General features: G+C 41.1%; 1 protein-coding gene across 3 annotated transcripts; it reads left to right on the top strand.

The window, feature by feature from the left end:
• The first annotated feature begins 1,583 nt into the window (after nt 1-1,583).
• LOC133092311 (zinc finger protein 717-like) lies at nt 1,584-24,074 on the top strand. Of its 3 annotated transcripts, none has more exons than XM_061191589.1 (6): nt 1,632-1,655; nt 4,993-5,051; nt 18,114-18,162; nt 18,458-18,584; nt 18,840-18,932; nt 21,874-24,074. In XM_061191589.1, the coding sequence occupies exons 4-6, from the start codon at nt 18,551-18,553 to the stop codon at nt 23,502-23,504; spliced, it is 1,758 nt and encodes a 585-aa protein (XP_061047572.1). In that variant the 5' UTR covers nt 1,632-1,655; nt 4,993-5,051; nt 18,114-18,162; nt 18,458-18,550; the 3' UTR covers nt 23,505-24,074. The 3 variants fall into 3 exon arrangements, with proteins under 3 accessions (XP_061047563.1, XP_061047572.1, XP_061047579.1); XM_061191596.1 differs by lacking the exon at nt 1,632-1,655 and adding an exon at nt 6,165-6,237 and having other exon boundaries at nt 5,030-5,051; XM_061191580.1 differs by lacking the exon at nt 18,114-18,162 and having other exon boundaries at nt 1,584-1,655.
• The last annotated feature ends 64 nt before the right edge of the window (nt 24,075-24,138 follow it).

Raw genomic sequence — 24,138 nt, 5'->3', positions numbered from 1 at the left:
GTCCTAGAGATGACCACTGGGATAGAGACAGGCTCAGCTGGACTTTTAAACTTTATTTTCACTGCCTGACAGCTCTTTCTTGAACTCACACAACAGATTGCCTACTCAGCAGCTCAAATTAACACTCTACAAGAACAAATAAATTCTCTAGCAGGCATGGTTTTACAGAATAGGAGAGCTTTATACTTACCAACGGCTAAACAAGGTGGGACCTGTGCAATGTTAAAGGAGGATTGCTGGGTTTTTTTGGTCAACCAATTGGGCAAAATTCAAACTAAACTTTGGAATAGTATCGAAAAGAGCTAACGGGTTTTATAGGAAGGGAGCCTCAAAGGGATTCCACTGGTGGGATTTCAAGACTAATATCTGGTCCTGGTTCTCTTGGCTAACTCCTTTTCTAGGTCCTATAGCAGCCTTCCTACTTCTACTGATCTTTGGGCCATGCATTTTTAACCTCCTTGTTAAGTTTGTCTCTTCTAGAATACAACAAATGAACCTCCAGATGGTAAGGTGACAAGAATACCAGCCCGTCAACACCCAGACAACACTTGAACAAGCCTCCATCACATTCCATGGAGCCCCCAACCCCTCTCTAGGAATACTCTGACAGAGAGCGGGCATCAGGAACCCAGGGCCCCTACGACGCCCCTGCCTCTTCTCCTAACAAAAAGCCTTTCTGAACGTCTGAGAAGGAGCTAGGCAGATAGGTAGACATGAGCAGGGTGTCCAACAGGGCCAAAGGATTAGCCCTATAAATAAAGAGAGGGGGAAATTTGGTGCTCCGAGGACAAAGAACAAGATAAACTCAAAGGGCCAGCATTGCCAGAACAAAGAGTTACAGGACTCTTATCACTCTGTCACATTGCGACCATTGCAATGTCCCAGAGCCCTCCGAAGCAGCATGCCCTGTCCCTTTCCTAACCACACCGCCTGCCTTGAACTCCTCTTGTGGCACATACAGGCACGCATAGACCTACGTGTAATACAATTTTCTATTTCACGTTTCCTTGTGGTCTTTGTTGACGGTGGTTCACCATCGCGCACATTGAGGATATACATTTAAACTGTTAATTTAACAAAGTCACAACAGTCGCAATTTTGGTTTAAGTACTTTAATAAGGACAGACATTGTGATATTTCACGATTCATGCTGTAGTATGCAACTGTTAAAAAAAAAAAAAAAGAAAGGACGTGGGTTCCATAACCGCAATGCCATTATAGGAAATAAAAACATTAAAGCTAACTTATAGTATCATCGGAGTCTCGGCCCCCATAAGAATTTCCCCATTCGTCCCACAACATCTCTTTCAGCTTCTTAAACTAGGACTTAATAACAAACCAGAATTCCACGTGGTTGCACGTGGGTCGAGACACGGTCTCATCCATCACATCCGGGGCTCAGGGCAGCAAGACCCATTACCCCTCGATACACAAAACGTCCCCCGACGGCGCCTACGGACGGAGACGCGTGTGGGACACGCACTCTCGCCACGCAAGGACGCGTTCCCGCAGGAGCCACTTGGAGGGAGTCTTCCGCGTTTCTCCTGCGCGTGTGCGGCCCCGCCCACCTCACTCTCTTCCGCCCGGAACTTCCGGGGCCCACTGCGCTTCGGCAGCTGCGCCCGCGCGCTGGCTGGGATTCTGGGTCCCTGAAGGTGGGTGCAAGGGTGGAAGGCGGCCGCGGCGCGGGGACGCAGGGCGGGGCGGGGATGCTGCTCCACTCGGTGGGAGAGTAAAGGTTGGCGGGTGTGAGCGGCGCGGCCTGAGGCGCAGGGGCGAGCCGCGGCCTGGGCAGGGGCCGGGAGGCGATTGTGGCCTCAGGACCCTCTGGTCCGGGGCTGGAAAGGGCCGGCTCGGGCCGTGCTTCGAGTGTTGCTTGGTCAGAAGACGGTGCACTGCGGACAGCCGGGCGCCCGCCTCCGGAGGCTTCGCGACCTGGGGGTGGAGTCCAAGGTGACTGTGAGGCCGGGGCGGGTCTGCAGACCACGCGAGCGAGCGTGGGAGGGCTGCGGGCTGCGTGCACTGTCCAGCTGTGCCGCCGAAGCAAGCCTCCCGGGCGATGTCATTAACCTCTGTGACATTCGGTTTGCTCACCTGTGACGCGAGCGCCTTAAGGACTAGCGAGTTGCCCCCGATTCCCGGAGAAATCAGTGTGAAGTGCATGAGGAGTCTTACTTTGTGTAGTTGTTAGTGGGGTCTCTCGGAGTCTTTTCAGCAGGTGAAGTGTCAGGTCCCCTCCTGCGCTGTGTAGCCTGCTGAGCACTCCAGGTTTCGTTTACAGTTTACACAAGACCTAGTTTCTAGAGACCGTGAGTGCCAGGGGGGATCGTTGGGCTCTGAATGACTGACCCCTTTTCTTTGGAACAAGGTAGTTTGGAACAAGGTAGCATGAAGGGGAGGCGCCGTATGAACGAAGGACAACCCCTGAAACCTGAACCCACTTATTAACGCTTCAGAGAAGAGGCAGAAGAGTCACAGAAAGGAGAAGATTCTAGCTTTGCATGGCCAAGCAATTATTGATGCTTCTGCCCAGACTGAACGAGATATGGGTGACACTGCTTCCTCCCGAAGTTGTCAAAGACTGGGTGATAATGGAAGGTCCCAGTCGACTTTCAGAAGGAGACCTGAGCTAGGCTGAGAGGGGTAGGCAGAGACCAAAAGAAATGTTACTTATTGGAGAGGTCCCGAGGGTGTGGTCTGGGGTGGAGGGATAACCTGTCACAGCTGAGAGAATCTGTCTATGGTGCTCCCTAAATATTCCCATTCCTTCATTCTACCCCCACTGTTTCTGTTATCTGAACTCTCTCAAGCCTATTATACCGTCAAGTTTGGTATCTGGAGGTATGCTGATGCTCGCTCTTCCTAGCAGTTCTTTCTGTTAGTTCAGGAAGGGTTTGTCAGGGTATGTCTGTCTTATGAGAAAGATTGGGGAGTGAGCGGGGTGTGGGTGGAGGAGAGGAAAAAGGATTTGAGGACATGAGTGATGTGCCAGGCTCACGTGATTTTTTGTATACATCAGGCATCTTGACTTTTGGATAATATTATCCACTCTGCCACCATTAAGTCAAACACGTTTACTTTTGACACCATTTTTGAGAAATGCAGTCAACTTAACAAATAATTTTTAGAAGACCTTGACTTAAACATGCCTATCTTATTTTCCCTAATTCTTTCTGTGGACTAAGTGAGCTCCGGGGACTAATAATACAAGTGTTTCCCACTTAACATCAGAAATCTGTTCTTGATAATCATAAATTCCACAGCACAGTAACAGAAGCCTATTTCCCACTGTTTAAACTAGGAAAATTAGAGTGAATCACACTTCACTCTAATTGGCTCCAAACTGATTTTTAAAAAATGTAAATAAAACACAGCATATGCCTCCATAAAATTAACAGACTCGTGTTATGATGTAAAAAAGTTAAAACATAGTTTTCTGGTCTGCACACAATTGCTTTCTAAAATTCACGTGGTCTCTTAGTTGCAACAACCTTACTGAGGTCCATCCATGTGACATTTGTTTTCCTTTCAGAAGTTCTACATGTGGTTGTGAAGTTCTATTGATTGTATTTCAGCATGTAATGTAAGACTTTTTTCCCCAGGTAATTTTGTTAAAAACATTGAGTTTGGGGACTTAGACATACCATTTAGTATTTGCTCAGTAATGAACCAACCCAAATTTACTGACTTAAAAAAAAAAAAAAAAAAAAAAACATTGGGGGCTTCCCTGGTGGCGCAGTGGTTGAGAATCCGCCTGCCAATGCAGGGGACACGGATTCGAGCCCTGGTCTGGGAAGATCCCACATGCCGCGGAGCAGCTAAGCCCGTATGCCACAACTACTGAGCCCACGTGTCACAACTACTGAAGCCCGTGCGCCTAGAGCCTGTGCTCTGCAACAAAGAGAAGCCACCACAGTGAGAAGCCTGCGCACTGCAACGAAGCGTAGCCCCCGCTCACCGCAACTAGAGAAAGCCTGCGCGCAGCAACAAAGACCCAATGTAGCCAAAAATAAATAAATAAATAAATATATTAAAGAAAGATTTGCTCAAAGTTTAGCATTTTGGGTTTTTTTAAATTTTTGTTTTGTTTTTACTTTTTAAAATTTTATTGGCACATAGTTGATTTACAATGTTGTGTTAGTTTCTGCTGTACAGCAAAGTGAATCAGTTTATACATATACATATATCCACTCTTTTTTAGATTCTATTCCCGTATAGATCATTACAGAGTATTGAGTAGAGTTCCCTGTGCTTTCAGTAGGTTCTTATTAGCTATCTCTTTTATATATAGTAGTATGTATATGTCAATCCCAATCTCCCAATTTATTCCTCCCCCACTCCTTTTCCCCTTGGTAACCACAAGTTTGTTTTCTACATCTGTGACTCTACTTCTGTATTGTAAATAGGTTCATTTGTACCATTTTTTAAGATTCTACATATAAGTAATATCATATGATATTTGTCTTTGACTTACTTCATTCAGTATGACAATCTCTAGGTCTGTGGTTCAGCATTTTGGGGCTAGGTTTAGTTGGTCAGTACCTATGTTAGTGTTGTCTGGTTCACAAATGAAGCTGTAGTCATCTGGTGCCCTGACTGAGGCTGTTTGATTTCAGATGACTTCATTTACTTTTTTGGTGGTTTGTGCTGGCTGTTGGCTAAACCACGTGTCCCTAACAGGCTAGCCCCAGAAGGCAAGCTGTAGTGGAAAAGTGCTTTTCATCTGTGTTTGCATCATATGTCCTTTTTTTTTTTTTTTAAAATATCTTTTTCGGAGTATAATTGCTTTACAATGTTGTGTTAGTTTCTGCTGTATCCTATGTCCTTTTAACCAAAGCAAGTCAAATGGCAGAGCCCACATCAGTTGTAGGGAACTTCACAGGGAAATAAATATGGAGAAGCAGCCATTGTTTAAATAAAGCAACAACCATTATTTAAATAAGAATTTTTAAAAATTTAAATTGATGCCCCTCCATTCACCTTCTCTCCCAGCTCTCTTTCCAGAGTCCTCTGTGTGTTTCTAAGAACAGCAGGAAATGAATACATCTCTGGTGAGTTGTTTTTTTTCCTCAACTTGTTTTATGTTTTACTATATGAGCTTTATGAGGGTCCTTAAAGCAAAATGGAAAAGTAAAAATAAGTAAGATTCAGCTTCAGGGCAATACACATAAACAAGATAAAGGTGGCATGTGGATATAGTCAGGTAATATGACCTTAGAGTCGTCCAAGGTGAGTGCAATGGCAAAAACACAAGTACAGCTGTTCCCTGATCAGAATGGACCCTTAGAAGAAAGCATGCTACATTCCCTTGAGACATGAGAACTTGCATGCACAGAAGTCTGAACAGTGTCTTGATTGGTCACATAGATGATGGAGTGGACAGTGTTTCGCTGCCAGTCTGGACATAAACACTCCATGCATTCTGCAGTGGTGACGCTTACCTGGTGCTGAAGCGGAACTTGCTTAATCAGGTTTTTCTGGAGTTGCTAAAATGGTGTGGTCCCAGACAGCTTTTGGAAGGCCCTACTTGATGCATGGATAAAACGTGGAATGTCTGGAGGATTGAACTGACTGCAGGTCTTTTAAATAACTCATTTCTCTCAGCTAGTCTATGTATGCAGGTTGTATAGCAGACTGTTCAAGGTTATATTTTCTGGCAAATGTTTCCACTGCTCTTTTGCAGCTTAACCTGCTCAACATGGTCTTAATTCATTTCTTCTCACGCTCACCAATAACCTAAATTATAGTTAGGTTCAATGAATATGTTGTAGCCTTTGCCTTACTTGAACCTTCTGCCATATTGAAGCTACTGTCCATGATCTCCTGGGAATTCTTGTCCATTAGCTTCTATTGTGCCCTCTTTGATGGTTTATTCCCGAATTCTTCTGTCTTTTTCTTCTGCTCCTGAACGTTGCTCATCCAAGTGTTCAAACCTGGGCCCCATTCTTCACACTCTGCAGTTCTCCTTGACCTGTTTGGCCCTCTGTGATTTGACAGTCCTGTTTCTCTCCAGCTTGGACCTCTTCCCTACCTTTAGACCATAGGTTCAGCTCCTTGTTGAATGCTTTCTTGTAGCTATCCAGAAGGTACCTCAAGCTCAACAAATCCAAAATGAAAACCACATTCTTCTTTCTTCCGTTACATATGATACTACTTTCATCCAGCCAGTGACTCAGACCACCGAAATGGGATTTCTCCTGGACCCCTCCCTCTCTCTCAGCTTTAATCTCATCTAAGGTAAAGTCCTGCTACTTCTGTTTGTTCCTTTAATTTCATCTGATGTCTGCACTGTTGCTCACTAACAAACGCAGTAACTTTCTTTTTTACGTTGGAATTGTCATCCTTGGCAAAACCTGAAGGATGTGTTTGCTGTGATCTGGTTCGATTCCCCTCGAGCTGTGCTACTGGCCAACATGTGTGGTGACAGCCTTAGGAGTCCAGTGGGAGAAAGAATTCAGGGGTTATTCAGACATATTTGAACAAGGGTCAGGACAAAGTTACACAAAGTCTAAAAACAAGGGTTACAGATTTTTGTAATTTTTAACTTTCATTTATATAAATTTGTCAGTGATTCTATCACTTTTATTATGATATAATTGTGTATTGCTAGTTCAGAAACGACCTTTTTCCAAACCCTAGTAAAGACTATTTCATTCTTCTGCTATTTCAGTTAATCACTTAAAAATGAGTAGGGAGAAGTGAATGTGTACATTATTCATAACTATGACTATGGAGCAGAACTCTCCTAATTGTTGGTTAATTTTTTTTATTGTGATAAAATATACGTAAGCTAATATTGGCAATTTCACCATTTTTAAGAGTACAGTTCAGTACTCGTAGTACATTTAGTTTATTCACACTGTTGTGTAATCATCACCACTAAGAATATCCAGATTCATCCTCCCCAGATAAAACTTTACTCGGGACTTCCCTGGTGACACAGTGGTTAAGAATCTGCCTGCCAATGCAGGAGACACAGGTTCAATCCCTGGTCCAGGAAGATCCCACATGCCGCGGAGCAACTAAGCCCATGCGCCATAACTACTGAAGCCCGCATGCTGCAACTACTGAAGCCTGAGCACCTTCTCCTGTGCTCCGCAACAAGAGAAGCCACTGCAGTGCGAAGCCCGTGCACCGCAACAGAGAGTAGCCCCCACTCACTGCAACTAGAGAAAGCCCGCACGCAGCACTGAAGACCCAACGCAGCCAAAAACAAAAAAAACCAAAAAAACTTTACTTATTAAACCCTAACTCCCTATTCTCCCCTCTCCCAGCCCCTGGCAGCAACCACTCTAATCTCTGTCTATGAAGTTGATGACTCTAAGAACCTCATATAAGTGGAATCATGCAGTATCTGTCCTTAAATGACTGACTTATTTCACCTAGTGTAGTGTCTTCAAGGTTTATCCATATTGTAGCAGGTCAAAATTCACTTCCTTATAAAGTCTCAATAATATTACCATTATGTGTATGTCCACGTTTTATTTATCCATTAATCCATCAATGGTTTCATGGGTTACTTTAACCTTTAGGCTATAAAGGATAATGCTGTTATGACCATGTGTGTAGACATTATCTTTTCTAGTTCCCGCTTTTACTTTGTTTCTTATACACCCAGAAGTAAAGTTGTAGGATCACATTGTAATTGTGTATTTAATTTTTTCAGGAATCACCATGTTGTCTTCCATGGTGGCTGCACTATTTTACATTCCCACCAGCAGTGCACAAGGTTTCCAGTTTCTTCATATTCTTGCCAACACTTGTTCTTTCCTGTTTTGTTCTGTTTTTTAAATAATAGCCATCCTAACGGGCATAAGATGATATCTCATTGTGCTTTTGATTTGCTTTTCTCTAATGACTGGCGATGTTGAGCATGTTTTTATGTGTGTATGGGCCATTTGTATATCCTCTTTGCACATTTTTTAAATAGACCTTTATTTTTTATAGCAGTTTTAGGTTCCCAGCAAAATTGAGCAGAAGGTACGGTGATTTCCAGTGTAAACCCTCTGCCTGCACACGCTGCCTCCCCGTTATCAGTATCAGGTGTTCATTTGTTACACTTCATGAAGCTGCACAGACATATCATTATTACCCAAAGTCCTTGGTTTACATTATAGTTCACTCTTGGTACTGTACTTTTTATGGGTTTGGACAAATGTGTAATGATATGTATTCACCATTATAGTCATACAGAGTGGTTTTATTGCCTTAAGAATCCTCTGTGCTCTTTCTGTTCATCCTTCTGTAATCCATAGCCCTTGGCAACCACTGGTATTTTTACTGTCTGCATAGTTTTGCCTATTATAGAATGTCATATAGTTAGAATCATATTATGTAGGTTTTTTAGATTGGCTTCTTTCACTTGTTAACATGCTTTTAAGTTTCCTCTGTGTCTTTTCATGGCTTGATAGCTCATTTATTTTTAGCACTGAATAATATTACATTTCCTGGATGTACCGCAGTTTATCCACTCATCTACTGAAGGACATTTTGGTTGCTTCCAAGTTTGGCAATTGATGAGTAAAGCTATTACAAACATCCGTGTACTGGTTTTATGTGGACATATGTTTTCAGTTCCTTTGGATAAATACCAGAAGCGCAGTTGCTGGATCATGTGTTAAAAGTGTGTGTTTAATTTTGAAGACAGTACCAAACTGTCTTCTGGAGTGGCTCTACCATTTTGGTACTTTGTTATGGCAGCCCTGTCAAATTAATACACTACTTCATTCCACTGCTTTTTTATTGGTTACTATAAGGCTTACAATATGAGTCTTTATCAGAATATACTAGAGGAGCAGTGCATTACTTCACATAAAATGTAGAGACCTTTGAGTAGTAGTATTCCATTTGCAACCCCTATTATTTGTACTTCTGTTTTTATACATGTGTATTTACATATTGAGTCTACATACATTATGAGTCTCCTGTATGTTATTATAATTTTTCTTTAAACAATCATATCTATTTTAAAGGAATTAAGAGAAGAAATATATATATATATATAATCCTTTATATTTACCCACACATTTACCATTTCCAATGATCCTGATTCTTTCCTATGGATTCAGGTTAACATCTGGTATCTTTTTCTTTCATCCTGGAGAATGTCCTTTAGCATTTTTAGTGCTATCTTCTGATGATGAATTAGCTTAGTTTTTCTTTATCTGAAAATGTCTTTATTTCATCTTTATTTTTAGCATAGTTTCACTGGATAGAATTACGGCTTGAAGGATGTTTCTATTCAGCATATTAAAGATGTTTCCCACGGTTTCTGATGAGAAGTCATCTATCATGCATGTGCAGATGTACCTGAATGTGACCTTTTCCTTTGGCTGCTTTCGAGATCTTCTCTTTACCTTTGGATACTGGCAGTGTGACTGGTGTGCCTAGAGTAGTTTTCTTTTTTTATAAATTTATTTATTTATTTATTTTTGGCTGCGTTGGGTCTTTGTTGCTGCGCATGGGCTTTCTCTAGTTGCGGCAAGTGGGGCCTGCTCTTCGTTGTGTGCGGGCATCTCATTGCAGCGGCTTCTCTTGTTGTGGAGCATGGGCTCTAGGCACGTGGACTTCAGTAGTTGTGGCACATGGGCTCAGTAGTTGTGGCGCACGGGCTTAGCTGCTCTGCGGCATGTGGGATCTTCCTGGACCAGGGCTTGAACCCGTGTCCCCTGCATTGGCAGGCAGATTCTTAACCACTGTGCCACCAGGGAAGTCCCTAGAGTAGTTTTCTTTGAATCTAAGCTGATCATGGGTCATTGAGCTGCTTCAATCTGTAAATTCATGTCTTTCACAAAATTTGGGAAGGTTTTAGCCACTGTTTCTAAAAATACATATTATGTTCCATTCTTTCTCTCTCCTTTCTGTCTGGTGCTACAATTACATATATGTTAGACTGTTTTCTAAATTGCTTCTTAGCCTCTTTTCATTTTTCTTCATTTTTTTTCTCTCTTAAAAAGATAAACTATCTATTGATCTATCTTTAAGTTCATTGGCTTTCTTTTGCTGTTTCCAATCCAATGTTCAGCTCATCAGAAAGTTTTTCATTTTTGTTACTGTAGTTTGTAGCTCTGCAATTTCCATTTAATTGTTTTTCTAGTTTGCTTTTCTGTACTGATATTGCCCCCCCCACCAATACATTATTTTTTATATTCCTTTAAGTACTTGAACGTATTTATGGATGGGTTAACAATGTTTCTGCTATGTGCAGGATCTGGGATACCTTGGGATTAGTTTCTAGTGATTATTTTTTGTTGTTTTTTGTTTTTCTTCTTGAGTATGTGTCACATTTTCCTGTTACTTTACATATGTTGAGATTCTGAATTATGTACTAAACATTGTAAATCATATGTTGCAAGAGATTTGGGATCCTGTTATATTTCTCTAAAGAGTGATTTTGTTCTACGAGGCAGTTAACTTGGCTGGATTCAAATTCTAAACTTTATTTCTTATAGTGACCAGCAGCTGACTCTTCATTCATTTCCTTCAGCTTTGAGAGGCTGCTTTCTTGTTGAGCCCTCTGAGGTCTTCCACATATGTGTAGTTTAGCAGTCAGCCAACAACCGTGGTTGGTTTTGTGTGGAAATTTGGTACATTATGTTCTTTTGCTGATTCTCTCCCAGGGCTACCCCCCCACCCCCACTGAGTTTTCCAGTTTTGTTGGCAGCCCTAAACTATGCCCTCTGACACCTAAGCCAGTAAAGCTTCAGCTTTCAGCTTCTTGATCTATTTGCAGATTGAAGATTGCCCTCTGGTAAAATGCCATAAACTTGCAAAGTAGTTTGTCCTTCAATGGATTATTCAAATCTAGTTTCTGCCTACTTTTAGTTGTTCTCCAGTGCCTTTAGGTGATTGTGTTATAAATTTTGTCCAGCTTTTTTTTTTTTTTTAAAGACAGTGAAATAGAAAGTCTTTATTTATTTATTTATGGCTGTGTTGGGTCCTCGCCTCCACGCGAGGGCCCCCTCCAGCCGCGGCAAGCGGGGGCCACCCCTCACCGCGGTGCGCGGGCCTCTCACTATCGCGGCCTCTCCTGTTTCGGAGCACAGGCTCCAGACGCGCAGGCTCAGCAACTGTGGCTCACGGGCCTAGTTGCTCCGTGGCATGTGGGATCCTCCCAGACCAGAGCTCGAACCCATGTCCCCTGCATTGGCAGGCAGATTCTCAACCACTGCGCCACCAGGGAAGCCCCTGTCCAGCTTTTATAATAGTTTCCTGCACATTGTTAGTCTGGTCAAGCTACTTTGCCATTAACATACAAGCCATGCTACATTTATGATGTTTATATTTTTAAATCTATCTTCACTAGTTTATCTGGCCTGTCTTTATCATAGGGTCATTTTCTCTCCACTGGACTATTGTTCAGCTCTCTTAAGTCTCCCAATCTTATTACTATCCCAACTCAGTTCTTTCTTCCATGGGAATAATTCATCCAAGATAAGGGTCAGTAAATTATGGCATACAGGTCAGATGTGGCTACTACCTATTTTTGTGTGACCTATGAGCTTGTTTTTTGGCTTATTACACTTTTTCTTAGCAGTTACTGTAAGGTTTGTGCTATTCATCTTTAATTTATCATAGTCTACTTTAAAATAAGATACCATTTATATAAGAACCTTAAAACAGTATACTTCAAAAGTTTTCTCCTCCCAGCTTCTGTGATACTGTTGGCATACCTTTTACTCCCACATGCATTCTTTTGTTTTGGCTGTGTTAGGACTTCGTTGCTGTGCACTGGCTTTCTCTAGTTGCAGTGAGCGGTGTCTACTCTTCATTGCAGTGCACAGTCTTCTCATTACAGTGGCTTCTCTTGTTGCAGAGCCTGGGCTCTAGGCGCACGGGCTTCAGTAGTTGCAGCACACGGGCTTAGTAGTTACAGCACGCAGGCCCTAGGGCATGCGGGCTTTAGTAGTTGTGACTTGCGGGTTCTAGAGCGCAGGCTCAGTAGTTGTGGTGCACGGGCTTAGTTGTTCCATGGCATGTGGGATCTTCCTGGACCAGGGATCGAACCCGTGTCCCCTGATTGGCAGGCAGATTTTTAAGTACTGCACCACTAGGGAAGTCCCCCACATGCATTCTTATTTTGCTTCATATGGTCAATTACCTTTTAAAGGAGTTTGAGCATAAAAACTATATATTATATTATTTCATATTATATTATACAATACATATTACATATTACAATATATATTATATATTTATTAATATATTTACCATTTCGAGTGCTCTTTATTCCTTTATATATACCCAGATTTCTATGTGATATCATTTTTCTTCGGATTTTAGGCAATTTGATTATAGTGGTCCTTGTTATAGTTAGTTACCTGATGTTTCTTGCTTGTACAAACTTTGGTGGTCCCCAGAGTGCCCTCATGCCCTTTACCAGCTGCAATTTTGGGAGTCCCCATGATCACCCTCAGATTCAGTAATTCACTAGCAGGACTCAACAGAACTTAGAAAAGCCGTTGTGGGCTTCCCTGGTGGTGCAGTGGTTAAGAGTCCACCTGCCAATGCAGGGGACACAGGTTCGAGCCCTGGCCCGGGAAGATCCCACATGCCGCCGAGCAACTAAGCCCATGCACCACAACTACTGAGCCTGCGCTCTAGAGCCCACGAGCCACAACTACGGAAGCCTGTGCTCCGCAACAAGAGAAGCCACTGCAATGAGAAGCCTGCGTACTGCAACAAAGAGTAGCCCCCGCTCTCAGCAACTAGAGAAAACCCCCATGCAGCAGCGAAGACCCAATGCAGCCAAAGATTAAATAAATAAGTAAATAAATAAATTTTAAAAAAAAGCTGTTGTACTCATGTTTATGGTTTTGTACAGTGAAAGGATGCAGATTAAAATCAGTTAAGGGATCAGGCAGATAAAGCAGGGTCCAGGAGTCTTCATGGGCAAGGTTCCAAAATCCTGCCAGTGGAGCCACGTGGACAGTGCCTTTTTCTCCCAGCAACAAGGTTTGACGGTGTGCATGGAATGTTGAGAAGTAGGGAAGCTTACTTGAGCCTTGATATCCAGCTTGTATTGGGGCTCTGTCATGTAGACATGGTTGACCGTCTGTGTGGCTGATCTTAATCTCTAGTCCCTCCATAGACTGAGCTCATAAAATGTGCTGATAACAAGGCCTCCCACCATTAATCACATTTTTAGCATAGGATATCTGTGTGACCCAAAGCTATCAGGTTAAACAAAGATATTTGTATCAGGCAAGACACTTCAGGGCTTATATGTAAGACCTGAAACCATAAAACTCCTAACAGAAAAAAGCTTCTATATTAGATTTGGCAATATTTTTTTGGATATGGCACCAGATGCACAAGAAACAGAAGCAAAAATAAACAAGTAGGACTACATCATACTAAAAAGCTTTTGTACAGCAAAGAAAGCACTCAACCAAACGAGAAGGGAACCCGTGGGATGAGAAAAATTTGCAAGTCATATATGATAAGAGGTTAATATCCAAAATATAAGGAATTTATTACAACTCATAGGAAAAAATAAAAAACCAAGTCAAAAATGGGCAAAGGACCTGAATAAACATTTTTCCAAAGAAAACATACAGATAGCCAACATGTACATGAAAAGGTGCTCAATGTCACTAATCATTGGGAAAATGCAAATCAAAACCACAATGAGATATCACCTCACCCCTGTTTAATGCTAGTATCAAAAAGACAAGAGATCACAAGTGTTGCTGAGGATGTAGTTGAAACCTTTTACGCTAGGGTGGGAATTAATTTATACAGCCATTTTAGAAGACAATATGAGATTTTCTCAAAACTTAAAAATAGGGACTTCCCTAGTGGTCCAATGGCTCAGACTCCGTGCTCTCAATGCAGGGGGCCCAGGTTCAATCCCTGGTCAGGGAACTAGATCCCACATGCCACAACTAAAGATCCCGCATGCCACAGTAAAGATCCCGCACACGGCAACAAAGATCCCGTGTGCTGCAACTAAGACCCGGCACAGCCAAATAGATGATAGATAGATAGATAGGAAGAAAGAAACAATAAGAAACCTTAAAAATAGAACTACTCTGTGATCCAGGAAATCTGCTTCTGGGAATATTTCTGACGGAAATGAAATCAGTGTCTCAAAGAATTATCTTAACACCCGTGTTCCTTGCAGTATTACTCACAACAGCCAAGATACAGAAATAACCTAAGTGTCAGTAATCAGATGAATGGATAAAGCAAATGTGGTATATATATCTAGGGGAATGTTATTTATGCATTAAAAAGAAAGATATGCTGCCATTTGCAACAACATAGATGAACCTGAGGGCATTATGCTAAGTGAAATAAACCAAACAGTGAAAGGCTACTTTATGGTATCACTGAACTGTGGAAGGAAAAAAAAAAAGTTGAGTTCATGAAAACAGTAGAATGGTGGTTGTCGGGATGGGGGAAATGGTAAAGGTTGGTGAAAGGGTACAAACTTCTAATTATAAGATGAATAAATTATGAGGAACTAATGTACAGTATGGTGACTATGAGACAATAGTTTATAATACTTTATTGTTTAGTTGCAGTTTGCCACGAGAATTGATCTTATGTGTTCTCATACATACACACAAAGAGGGTAACTGTGAGGTGATGGGTGTGTTAAGTAACTTGATTTTAGTAATCAGGTCATAATGCATACATTTATCAAATCAGCAGGTTATACACTTTAAATATATATAATTTTATTTGTCAATTATACTTCAATAAAAATGGAATAATGTAAGATTAGGTATAAAATTAAAAACTAATAAAATAAAAAATAAATACGCCTTCCTCAGTGGCTGGGCTTCTTTTTTTGATATACTTCTTGTCGATAGTCTCAAGCAGCCTCTTTAAATCTTAAACTGTCAGTACTTTTTAGTTCAGTTTGGTTGGTTTTTGACAGTACAACCCTAAAAAATGTAGTTGGATTTATATCTTTATTTCAGCTAGCTTGAGCTTTGTGAGACATACCTTTCTATGGGTTTTTTTTTTTTTTTTGGTATTCATGTATCTATATATTTTTTAGACTGTAAGTTTTTGTTTTTTCTTAAGTATTTCATCCTTAGTCTGTGCCATTTTGTGCAACAGAAGGGATTTATTGTGGGCCAGCTCAAGCCATTCTTAAGTTTTAACAGTGACTATCATAGTTATATTCTTCATTTGTTACTTGCCATGCAGTTGAGTATAACTACTTTGGATTCCTAAAGTATTTCTCATTGTATTTTTTTCTGTAAGAACTGAAAGAGGTAACTTTTTCTGCCTTAACACAATAAAAGCAAAAGAAATGTTTTGAGAGTTTTCCTACTCTACAAGACCCCAAATTTCTAGCATCTGCTTATTTTCTTTCATCCCTCCTTGCAATCTTTTTTTTTTTTTTCCTCCCCTTAGCTCATCATTTTCCTATATTGCTTTATCAGAAGCGGTGACTAGTAGTTGAGATTTACTATTAACATTTTGATTTCCTGCCTCTTTTTCTAAGATTTTAAGTCCATCAGGTAAACATTATTTGATTTAAGAAGTATGACTCATGTGGCTTAAGTAACAGTAAGTATATAACTACCAGTTATCTTAAGTAACACCATGGTCCATTATAACACCATCCTCACAGTTTCTCTGCACTACTTGTTGCCATTGTTGGTGGTGTTTTTTTGTTTGATTTGGTGCCAGTTCAGTTACCAGTTCGGTCAGGAAGAAAGGTTTCTTTCTCAGTGCTATTACCTATCCTTCATGGGTCAGCTTTAGTTTTGTTCCTTTCAGCATCATGCAGCATCCCGGACAGAGGAGTATTTCTTTCTGTAATATTGCTGAGGATGAACATGGTAAAGGGGAAATACGGTGATCATTGTGTGACTCTTAAACAGATTCTGTTTAGGAGTGACGCTTCCATTCACATGTCATTGGTCAAAGCAAGACAGGTGGAGAATTACAAATCTGTTTATGTGAGTTCCAGCGCAAGGGGATATATACATCCTTTTACAGAGAAAGGCACTGCAAGGAGTGCTATGAACTGAATTATATTCCCCCCAAATATATATGCTGTAGCCTTAACTCCCAATGCATTTAATCAAGTTTAAATGAGGTCGTAGTGTGGGGCCATTACTCCAATAGAATTAGTGGCCCTATAAGAAAAGGAAGAGAGAGATCTCTTCCTTCCTTCTCCCTCCCTCCCTCCCTGCCATATATGGACTCAGCAGAAACGCAGCCATCTGCAAGCTAGGAATGGAGCCCTTACCAGGAAATGAATTGGCTGGCACCTTGATCTTAGACTTCCCTGCCTGTAGAATTGTAAGAAAAGAGTTTTCTGTTGTTTAAGCCACCCAGTCTATGGCGCTGAATTTAGCTGGACAGAAATATAACCTACCGCATGTTTATTCTTAATTTTCCACATGAACTTTTAAATCAGCTTGCCATGATGTGTACTACTCATTCCCATTGGTGAACATGGTATGTCTTTTCATTTGTTTAGTTCTTTTTTGTATCCTTCAGAGTTCCCCCCCCCCATAAATTTTGTACGTTATTTTGTTAAATGTATTGCTAGGTGTTTTGTCGTCTTGTTATTGTGGTTGTGTGAGTATCCTCATGTATATGAAAGTTTATATAAAAGCCTTATATTAGTTATATAAGCTACTGATTTATTAAATCTTCCTATGTGGAGTACTTGGATGTACTTGGATGTCATGTGATTCTCTTCAGTATGAATTATATGGAAACCATCATCATTTTCACTGCTGTTTTCTCTCTTTAATTGTGTTGACTGACACTACTAGTACAGTGTTCATAACTATGGTGATGAAGCATCCTTGCTCTGCATGTTTCCCCATAAGTGTGATGCTGGCTTTCACTTGTGGCTAAGACATACACATTTATCATGTTAATGAAAAATCCCATGAATCCTCTTTTAAGTTTTTTTATTACAAATGAGAGGGTATTTTTATAGATGTCTACTTAGCATCTATGTGGATGATCTAGAATTTTCTCCACTGAACTACAAATATGATGAACTGTATTAATAGATTTCTTAATATTGAGGCTTTCTCTATTCCTAGAATAATTAAAAATTTCTTCTCCATTGTCACGGTCTGTTTTTCTTTCTCTGTCAGTAAATATCAGTGTTTCCTAAAACGCCATACTTGTTCATTTTCTCCTTTCAATCTCTTAGGTTGTCTTTGAGCAATTTTATTCACTCCGATGGCTTCAGCTACCACTAAAATATTGCTGTTTCCTAAATCCTTTTCTTCATCTTGTATCTCTCTCCTGAGCTCAAGAGCATATATCCATTTGCCAGTTGCACATCTTCACATATTTGACCACAGAAATTTCAAACTTCAAACATGCTATGTCCAAGATCTGTGTCTGTTTTGCAAATCCTATTCTTTGTCCTTACCCCAATGTCAGTTTATAGTGCTAGTATCTACCAGCTTGTAGTGCAGACAGCCTGGTAGTAAAACTTTCCCTTCACCTTCTCAGAGCAAATGAGTACCAAATTCTTTTTCTTTTTCTTTTTTTTCTGTTTTGGAATTAGTCCCCTGTTCTGTATTCATCTTCCTCTGTTACCTCAGTATAGTTGGTCATTTCTCCCTCTTTTTTCTCCTCTGATTCTCCCTTAAGCCCTTCTCCATTCTCCTACTGGACAATGAGTGTTAAAGGGCACATCTGGTTATGTAGCTTACCTCTCATTATCAGCCCCTCATTATTCACTCCCTGTTGTTTAGGAAGTGGGTCATGTTCACTCTCGGGTAGACATAAGCAATTCCTTAGGTAATAAGAAGAAAATTCTAGGATGCATGTGTACATACTTTTTTTAAAAAATGGTGAGCACGTAAGGTTTTTTATTGATGGAGTTAGGTCATATATTTAAATGCAGGGTAACTTTATAATCAGTTCCTTGAATACCTTTACGGTCTTTATCTCTTATCTCAGCCCAGGAGCACCCACCTGGATGTGGTGCTGCTTGTACTTCCATTAAAGTGGCATCTGTTCTTTATGCCCTCTCAGCTTGACTTCTGCTCTTGCCTCATATTCATGAGAACATGTGGTTCACACTGAACAGCTGACATGTTTAGCTCTTCAGTGAAGTGCAACCTGACAGTACAAAGTACAACTGTTCTTTTTCTCCCTTGATACCCCAGGCTACCTTAAACATGTGTGTAACCTGGTTCATCTAACACATTATTCCAGGTAAGTGTTTGTACTTATGTCTCCATACCAGCTCATATGCTCCTTGTATCCTTGGCAATGAGGACCATTCCAGATTTATAAGGGAAACTATGATAGTACTTTGAAGAACTACTAAATTAACACAGACGTAGGGTATTTCTACTATGATTTCTCCTTATCCCACAATATAGAGTACAAAGCGTGGTATGGTATATCCTGTGTAAGATAAAACACACACATAAGAATGAATTCCTAGACTTCCTGTTCTTTTGACCCAGGCTGATGCCTGGAATTGAGGAAAAATGTACCATTACAGAGGTTGGTGTCATTTGAGGATGTGGCTGTGAACTTCACCTGGGAGGAGTGGCAGCACCTGGATGATGCTCAGAGGACCCTATACAGAGATGTCATGCTGGAGGCCTACAGTAGCCTGGTGTCACTGGGTGAGCAAAACTCCCCTAGTAACTGCCAAGTGCAAGCACTTTTTTCTTCATTGGTAAATGTACAGTTGTTTGTGAAATGAAATGCTACTTAGGTTTAAGATTCCGGGCCAGGAAGAACGTGTGTACACCCCTCCAGTCAGAGGTTCAGATTGGCCCTTCATTGCACGACTCTTGAAGCTGTGCTGTTGGCATTTTTCAAGAGCCCATGAAACTTAAACAGTTTGGCAAAAGTCCTACATTATTTCTCATCAACAGGGCATTGCATTACCAAACCTGAGGTGATCATCAAGTTGGAGCAAGGAGCAGCACCATGGACTGTAAAAGAAACCCCAGACCAGGGTTTCCCAGGTCAGTCAGTGCATATGAGCAGGGAGGCTGGGAAGAGGAGAGCACAGCAGATGTTGGCCATGCTGAGCTATTTTTCACCAGTGGTTTTCTCCAAGTTCATACCTTGGGACAGACTTTAGTCTGCATATATCAGACTCATGCATTATTCAGTCTCCAAATATGGCTCTCACATGTAAACCTCCCCCTTTTTGTTAATTGCTGAATATTTTCTTAGACTTACCAAAAACTGGTGCCCACCTGCCTCCTCTTGGAATTTTTTCTTGGTTAGTCACTGTCCCTAGATTCTCAGTAGGCCGTCTTTTTTGTTTTTTAAAAAATATTTATTTATTTATTTTTTGGCTGCGTTGGATCTTAGTTGCAGCACGTGGGATCTTCGATTTGTTGTAGTGCACGGGCTTCTCTCTAGGTGAGGCGCACAGGCTTAGTTGCCCCACAGCATGTGGGATCTTAGTTCCCCGACCAGGGATTGAACCGGCGTCCCCTGCATTGCAAGAAGGATTCTTAACCACTGGACCACCAGGGAAGTCCCAGTAGGCCTCTTTTTGTTCATTCTCAGAGACTGTTTTCTTTTGGGCATTTAGTCATACATTCATTTATTCTTTTAACATGTTAATTGGGAAGTTTTACACACTGGTAAATTTTGTAAATGTGTGGATTACAGCAGTAATCAAAGAAATGTCTTTTTTTAAATTAATTAATTATTTTTTATATCTGGCTGCATTGGGTCTTTGTTGCTGCATGCGGGCTTTCTCTAGCTGTGGTGAGCAGGGCCTACTCTTCATTGTGGTGCATGGGCTTCTCATTGCAATGGCTTCTCTTGTTGCGGAGCACAGGCTCTAGGCACGCAGGCTTCAGTAGTTGTGGCTCACGGGCTCTAGAGTGCAGGCTCAGTAGCTGTGGCACATGGGCTTAGTTGCTCCACGGCATGTGGGATCTTCCTGGACCAGGGATCGAACCCGTGTCCCCTGCATTGGCAGGCGGATTCTTAACCACTGTGCCACCAGGGAAGTCTCGAAATGTCCTTTTTATATAGAGCTTATATTTTGTTGAAAGAGAAAAATGAAACAAATATACATGTTTATTAGTGAAATCAGAGCCACAAAAGTGTTAAACAAGGATGAGAGAGAGGAAAATAAGAGTATAGTGTTTCCAGAAGGGTGTTAAGAAGGCACATTTAGGGGAGATTAAGTGTTTATGTTGGTAGAGCTTACGTTTGAGATGACTGCATTCCATTTTGATATGGAACATATGCGTGCATGTAAAATCTGGAGTAGAAGATGGACATCACTGCTGGAGATGCAAATTAGGAAATCATTAACGCAAGACTGGTAGGAGTAGAGGAGGTGGCGTACGGACCTATTAAGACCATGAGAGAAATGGTCCAGGTACAGGTCTCATAAATCATGACATCAGAAACCATGAGGCTGAGAAGGACCCAGAAAACTGTTCACCGTGAAAAGCGGTGGCCTGTGACATGGGAGGAGAAACTAGAGACTGTGGGTCCAAGGCCAGTGAAACCAAGAATTTCGTACTTTGGGAGTGGAGTTTGAAATTAACATTTTTTACTTTCTCTTGTGAAGATCATTGTTTTAAAAAAAAAAAAAAGAATGAGAAGTGTACATGGGACTCCAGTTTCAATATAACTAAGGGACAGCTGAAACTGTAAAGTACAGTAAAGTTAATATCTGCAGAAGCAGTGAATTATCAAGTAGAGTCACTTGCACCATGAAGTGAGGTGAAAATGCCTAGGCTGTTGGTCTCAGAAGCACCCAGAAAAAGCTTTTCGAAGGTGGTGGGCACAGGCTGGGTTGCAGAACCTAAATCCTTCAGACCAGCAGGGAGGAGTTGCACAAAGTGATGAATTAGAGTTTCGTGAACTTGTTAGGGTTCTGAGAAGCCAAGGGTATAGTGTTAAGTTAGGAATTTGCAGAAAGCTCCCTTGTCTAGCATGGAAAAAAAGATTAAGCCTTTGAAAAACCCACAGGTGCCTATAGCTGTTCCCCAGGGAGAAGTAAAAACTAAACAAACATAGGTGTAAAGTTCTTGTCTTTAAGCAGTATTCTTGTTTCGGTGACACAAGTGGCCCTCTCCCATATCCTGTAAGTAGCTTATCCAGGAAAATCATGCCATCTTCAAAGCTGAGCGATCAGAAAAGGGCTAGCCCAAGTTACCCACAATTATAAGAAGAAAGGTAGAGATAATGAATGGAAAACCAATGGTAGATGAAAAGCTGTCAGCTGAAATCTACATTTAGACAGTAAGTAAATATTTTGACCTAATACTTCCTCATTGCAAAGAATTTAAAAGAAAAGAAAAAAACTTAAGCAAAACCAAACAAAAACAAAAAACCCAATGATTTGACATTAGAAAACCTATCAATGAAGTTTCTTACATTAATTCATTAGGGAGAAAAATCACATACTTATAAAATCAGTACCCATTATTGATTTTTAAAAATATTTATTTATCTGTTTTTGGCTGCGTTGGGTCTTTGTTGCTGAGCGCGGGCTTTCTCTAGTTGTGGTGAGCGGGGGCTGCTCTTCGTTGCGGTGCGTGGGCTTCTCACTGTGGTGGCTTCTCTTTGTTATAGAGCACGGGCTCTAGGCATGTGGGCTTCATAGCTGTGGCACGCAGGCTCAGTAGTTGTAGCTCACAGGCTCTAGAACACAGGCTCAGTAGTTGGGGTGCACAACATGTGGGATCTTAGTTGCTCTGTGGCATGTGGGATCTCCCAGGACCAGGGATTGAATCCGTATCCCCTGCATTGGCAGGCTGATTCTTAACCATTCCGCCACCAGGGAAGTCCCCTGTTACTGATTTTTTAAAGAATCATATCCCGCTAGGATGAAAAGAAACTTCTTTACCTTTACAAACCATTCCATAGGAAATACTTATATGTGATTCAAAGGTATGACCTGTAATTATTTTTATCTCCTTTTAGATGTCCAGATTGTGGATGACCTGATTGAGACCAGCCAGGAAAATCACCGTAGATGTTTGTGGCAAGTTGTAATCACCAGCCACGAAACATCAACTAAGGGGACAACTGACTTAGGAAAAACATTTAATCTGAACCCAATTCATATTTCAAAACTGATGATAAATGATGGTAACTATTCAGAAATGAAGTCAGAAATGTTGAATATGTGTAAGAACACGTTTCTCCCTAGTGAGCCTGGTGAGATGCATGCTGGAGAGAAACCGGAGGACAGTAATAGAACTGGGAAATCCCTCAGATATGCTGAGTACCCTAGTCATCAGAAGAAGAATCAAACTCTGCAGCAACCTTTTGAATGTAACGGACAAGGGAGAGACTTCATCAAGGAAGCAATATTCTTTACACATAGGAGGGTTCGTATGGGTGAGATGGCTTACAAATATAAGAAATATTGGAAGGCCTGTGATAAGTCGGCTGTCATTGCCAAAGAGAGAACTCACATAGGGGAGAATCACTATAGATGTAACAAATGGGGGAATACCTTTTGTAAGAAACCAACACAGTTGAATCTTCACAGAACTGATCTCCAGGAGCAACAGCATAAATGTAATCAAAGTGGGAATAATTTCTGCCAGAAATTACATCCCACTCAGCTTCAGAGAATTCAGTTAGGAGAGAAAACGTTTGAATGTGATGTATGCAGTAAAACTTTCTATAAAAAGTCTAATCTCACTAAACATCAGAAGATACACACAGGAGAGAAACCCTATGCACGTGATGAATGTGAGAAATCCTTTTGCCATAAATCAGACCATACTATTCATCAGAGAATCCACACTGGGGGAAAGCCCTATGAATGTAATGAATGTGGGAAATCCTTCTGCCAGAAGTCAGCCCTCACTGTTCATCAAAGGATTCACAATAGGGAGACACCTCATGAATGCAATGATTGTGGTAAAACCTTCCATAAGAAGTCAGTACTCACTGCACATCAGAGAACTCACACAGGAGAGAGACCTTATGCATGTAAAGAATGTGGGAAATCCTTTGGCCACCGGCCAGCCCTCACTGTACATCAGAGAACTCACACAAGAGACAAACCTTATAAATGTAATGAATGTGGGAAATCCTTCTGTGTGAAGCCAAAACTCACTGTACATCTGAGACTTCACACAGGTGAGAAACCCTATGAATGTAAAGAATGTGGTAAAACTTTCTACCAGAAGTCAAAACTCACTGTACACCAGAGAACTCACACAGGTGAGAAACCTTATAAATGTGACGAATGTCAGAAAACCTTTTGTGAAAAGTCAACCCTCAGTAGACATCAGAGAACACACACAGGAGAGAAGCCCTATGGATGTAAAGAATGTAGGAAAACTTTCTTCCAGAAGTCAGCCCTCACTGTACATCAAAGAACTCACACAGGAGAGAAGCCCTATGAATGTAATGAATGTGGAAAAACCTTTTGCCAGAAATCACACCTCAGCAAACATCAGAGGACTCACACAGAGGAGAAATCATGTATGGCAGAGACTGGCTGTATGTACACCCAAACTCACTTTCTTTTTCTTTGGGGCACACAGTTAGCATGCATTTCTCAGCCTTCCTTTACTGTAGGTGAGACCATATAACTGAGCTGTGGCCAGGAGAATTTGAACACAAGCAATAAACATTAATTCCAGGCCAGGCCACAAGAAAAAAAAAAAACCTTCCATGCATTCCTGCTGACTTTTTATGCCCTGTGGTTCTGAAGCGCAAATCTACTCCCCACACCCCCACCCTGGTTTGCCTTGGGAGCCACTGGGTGGAGATGGCAACCATGACTTAAGACAGAAAAAATTGATTATGATTATGGAGAGCAGAAATTTTCCCATTCTCAAAAAAAATGTCCATTTGTGCTTTACCTGAGTGAGAAATAAATATTCACTGTTGGGCCCTCCCATGTGTAATCTATTTACAACACTAGCAGTCCATTGTGGCCAGTTCATTTTATGAATTTGAGACAGACTTCTGTGAGAAGTTACCTTTCCTTGTGTAGAAAATTCACACAAATTGTGTAGAAAATTCAACACAATTCCTTGTGGTGTCATCTTTCATCCCCAGTCAATTGATGGAAAAATCAAGTCATGTGAAGAGACAAAGAATGCAAGAAATGTAGGAATGCCTTTATCAGGCAGAGACAGCTCATTGAACACTGAGAATAAAGTAAAGCCTTATAAATACCTTTAATGTATCAGAGTTTTCAATAAAACAACTTTATGTACA

The sequence above is a fragment of the Eubalaena glacialis genome, chromosome 1, assembly GCF_028564815.1.
Source record: "Eubalaena glacialis isolate mEubGla1 chromosome 1, mEubGla1.1.hap2.+ XY, whole genome shotgun sequence".
Classification (NCBI taxonomy): Eukaryota; Metazoa; Chordata; class Mammalia; order Artiodactyla; family Balaenidae; genus Eubalaena; species Eubalaena glacialis.
The sequence above is the reverse complement of the archived record's forward strand: the minus strand, read 5'-3'. Positions and strand labels throughout refer to the sequence as shown.

Coding starts and splice junctions, on each gene's coding strand:
- LOC133092311 (XM_061191580.1), top strand. Junction 18,585..18,839: donor CAGTAGCCTGGTGTCACTGG/GTGAGCAAAACT, acceptor TCTCATCAACAG/GGCATTGCATTACCAAACCT. Junction 18,933..21,873: donor CCCAGACCAGGGTTTCCCAG/GTCAGTCAGTGC, acceptor ATCTCCTTTTAG/ATGTCCAGATTGTGGATGAC.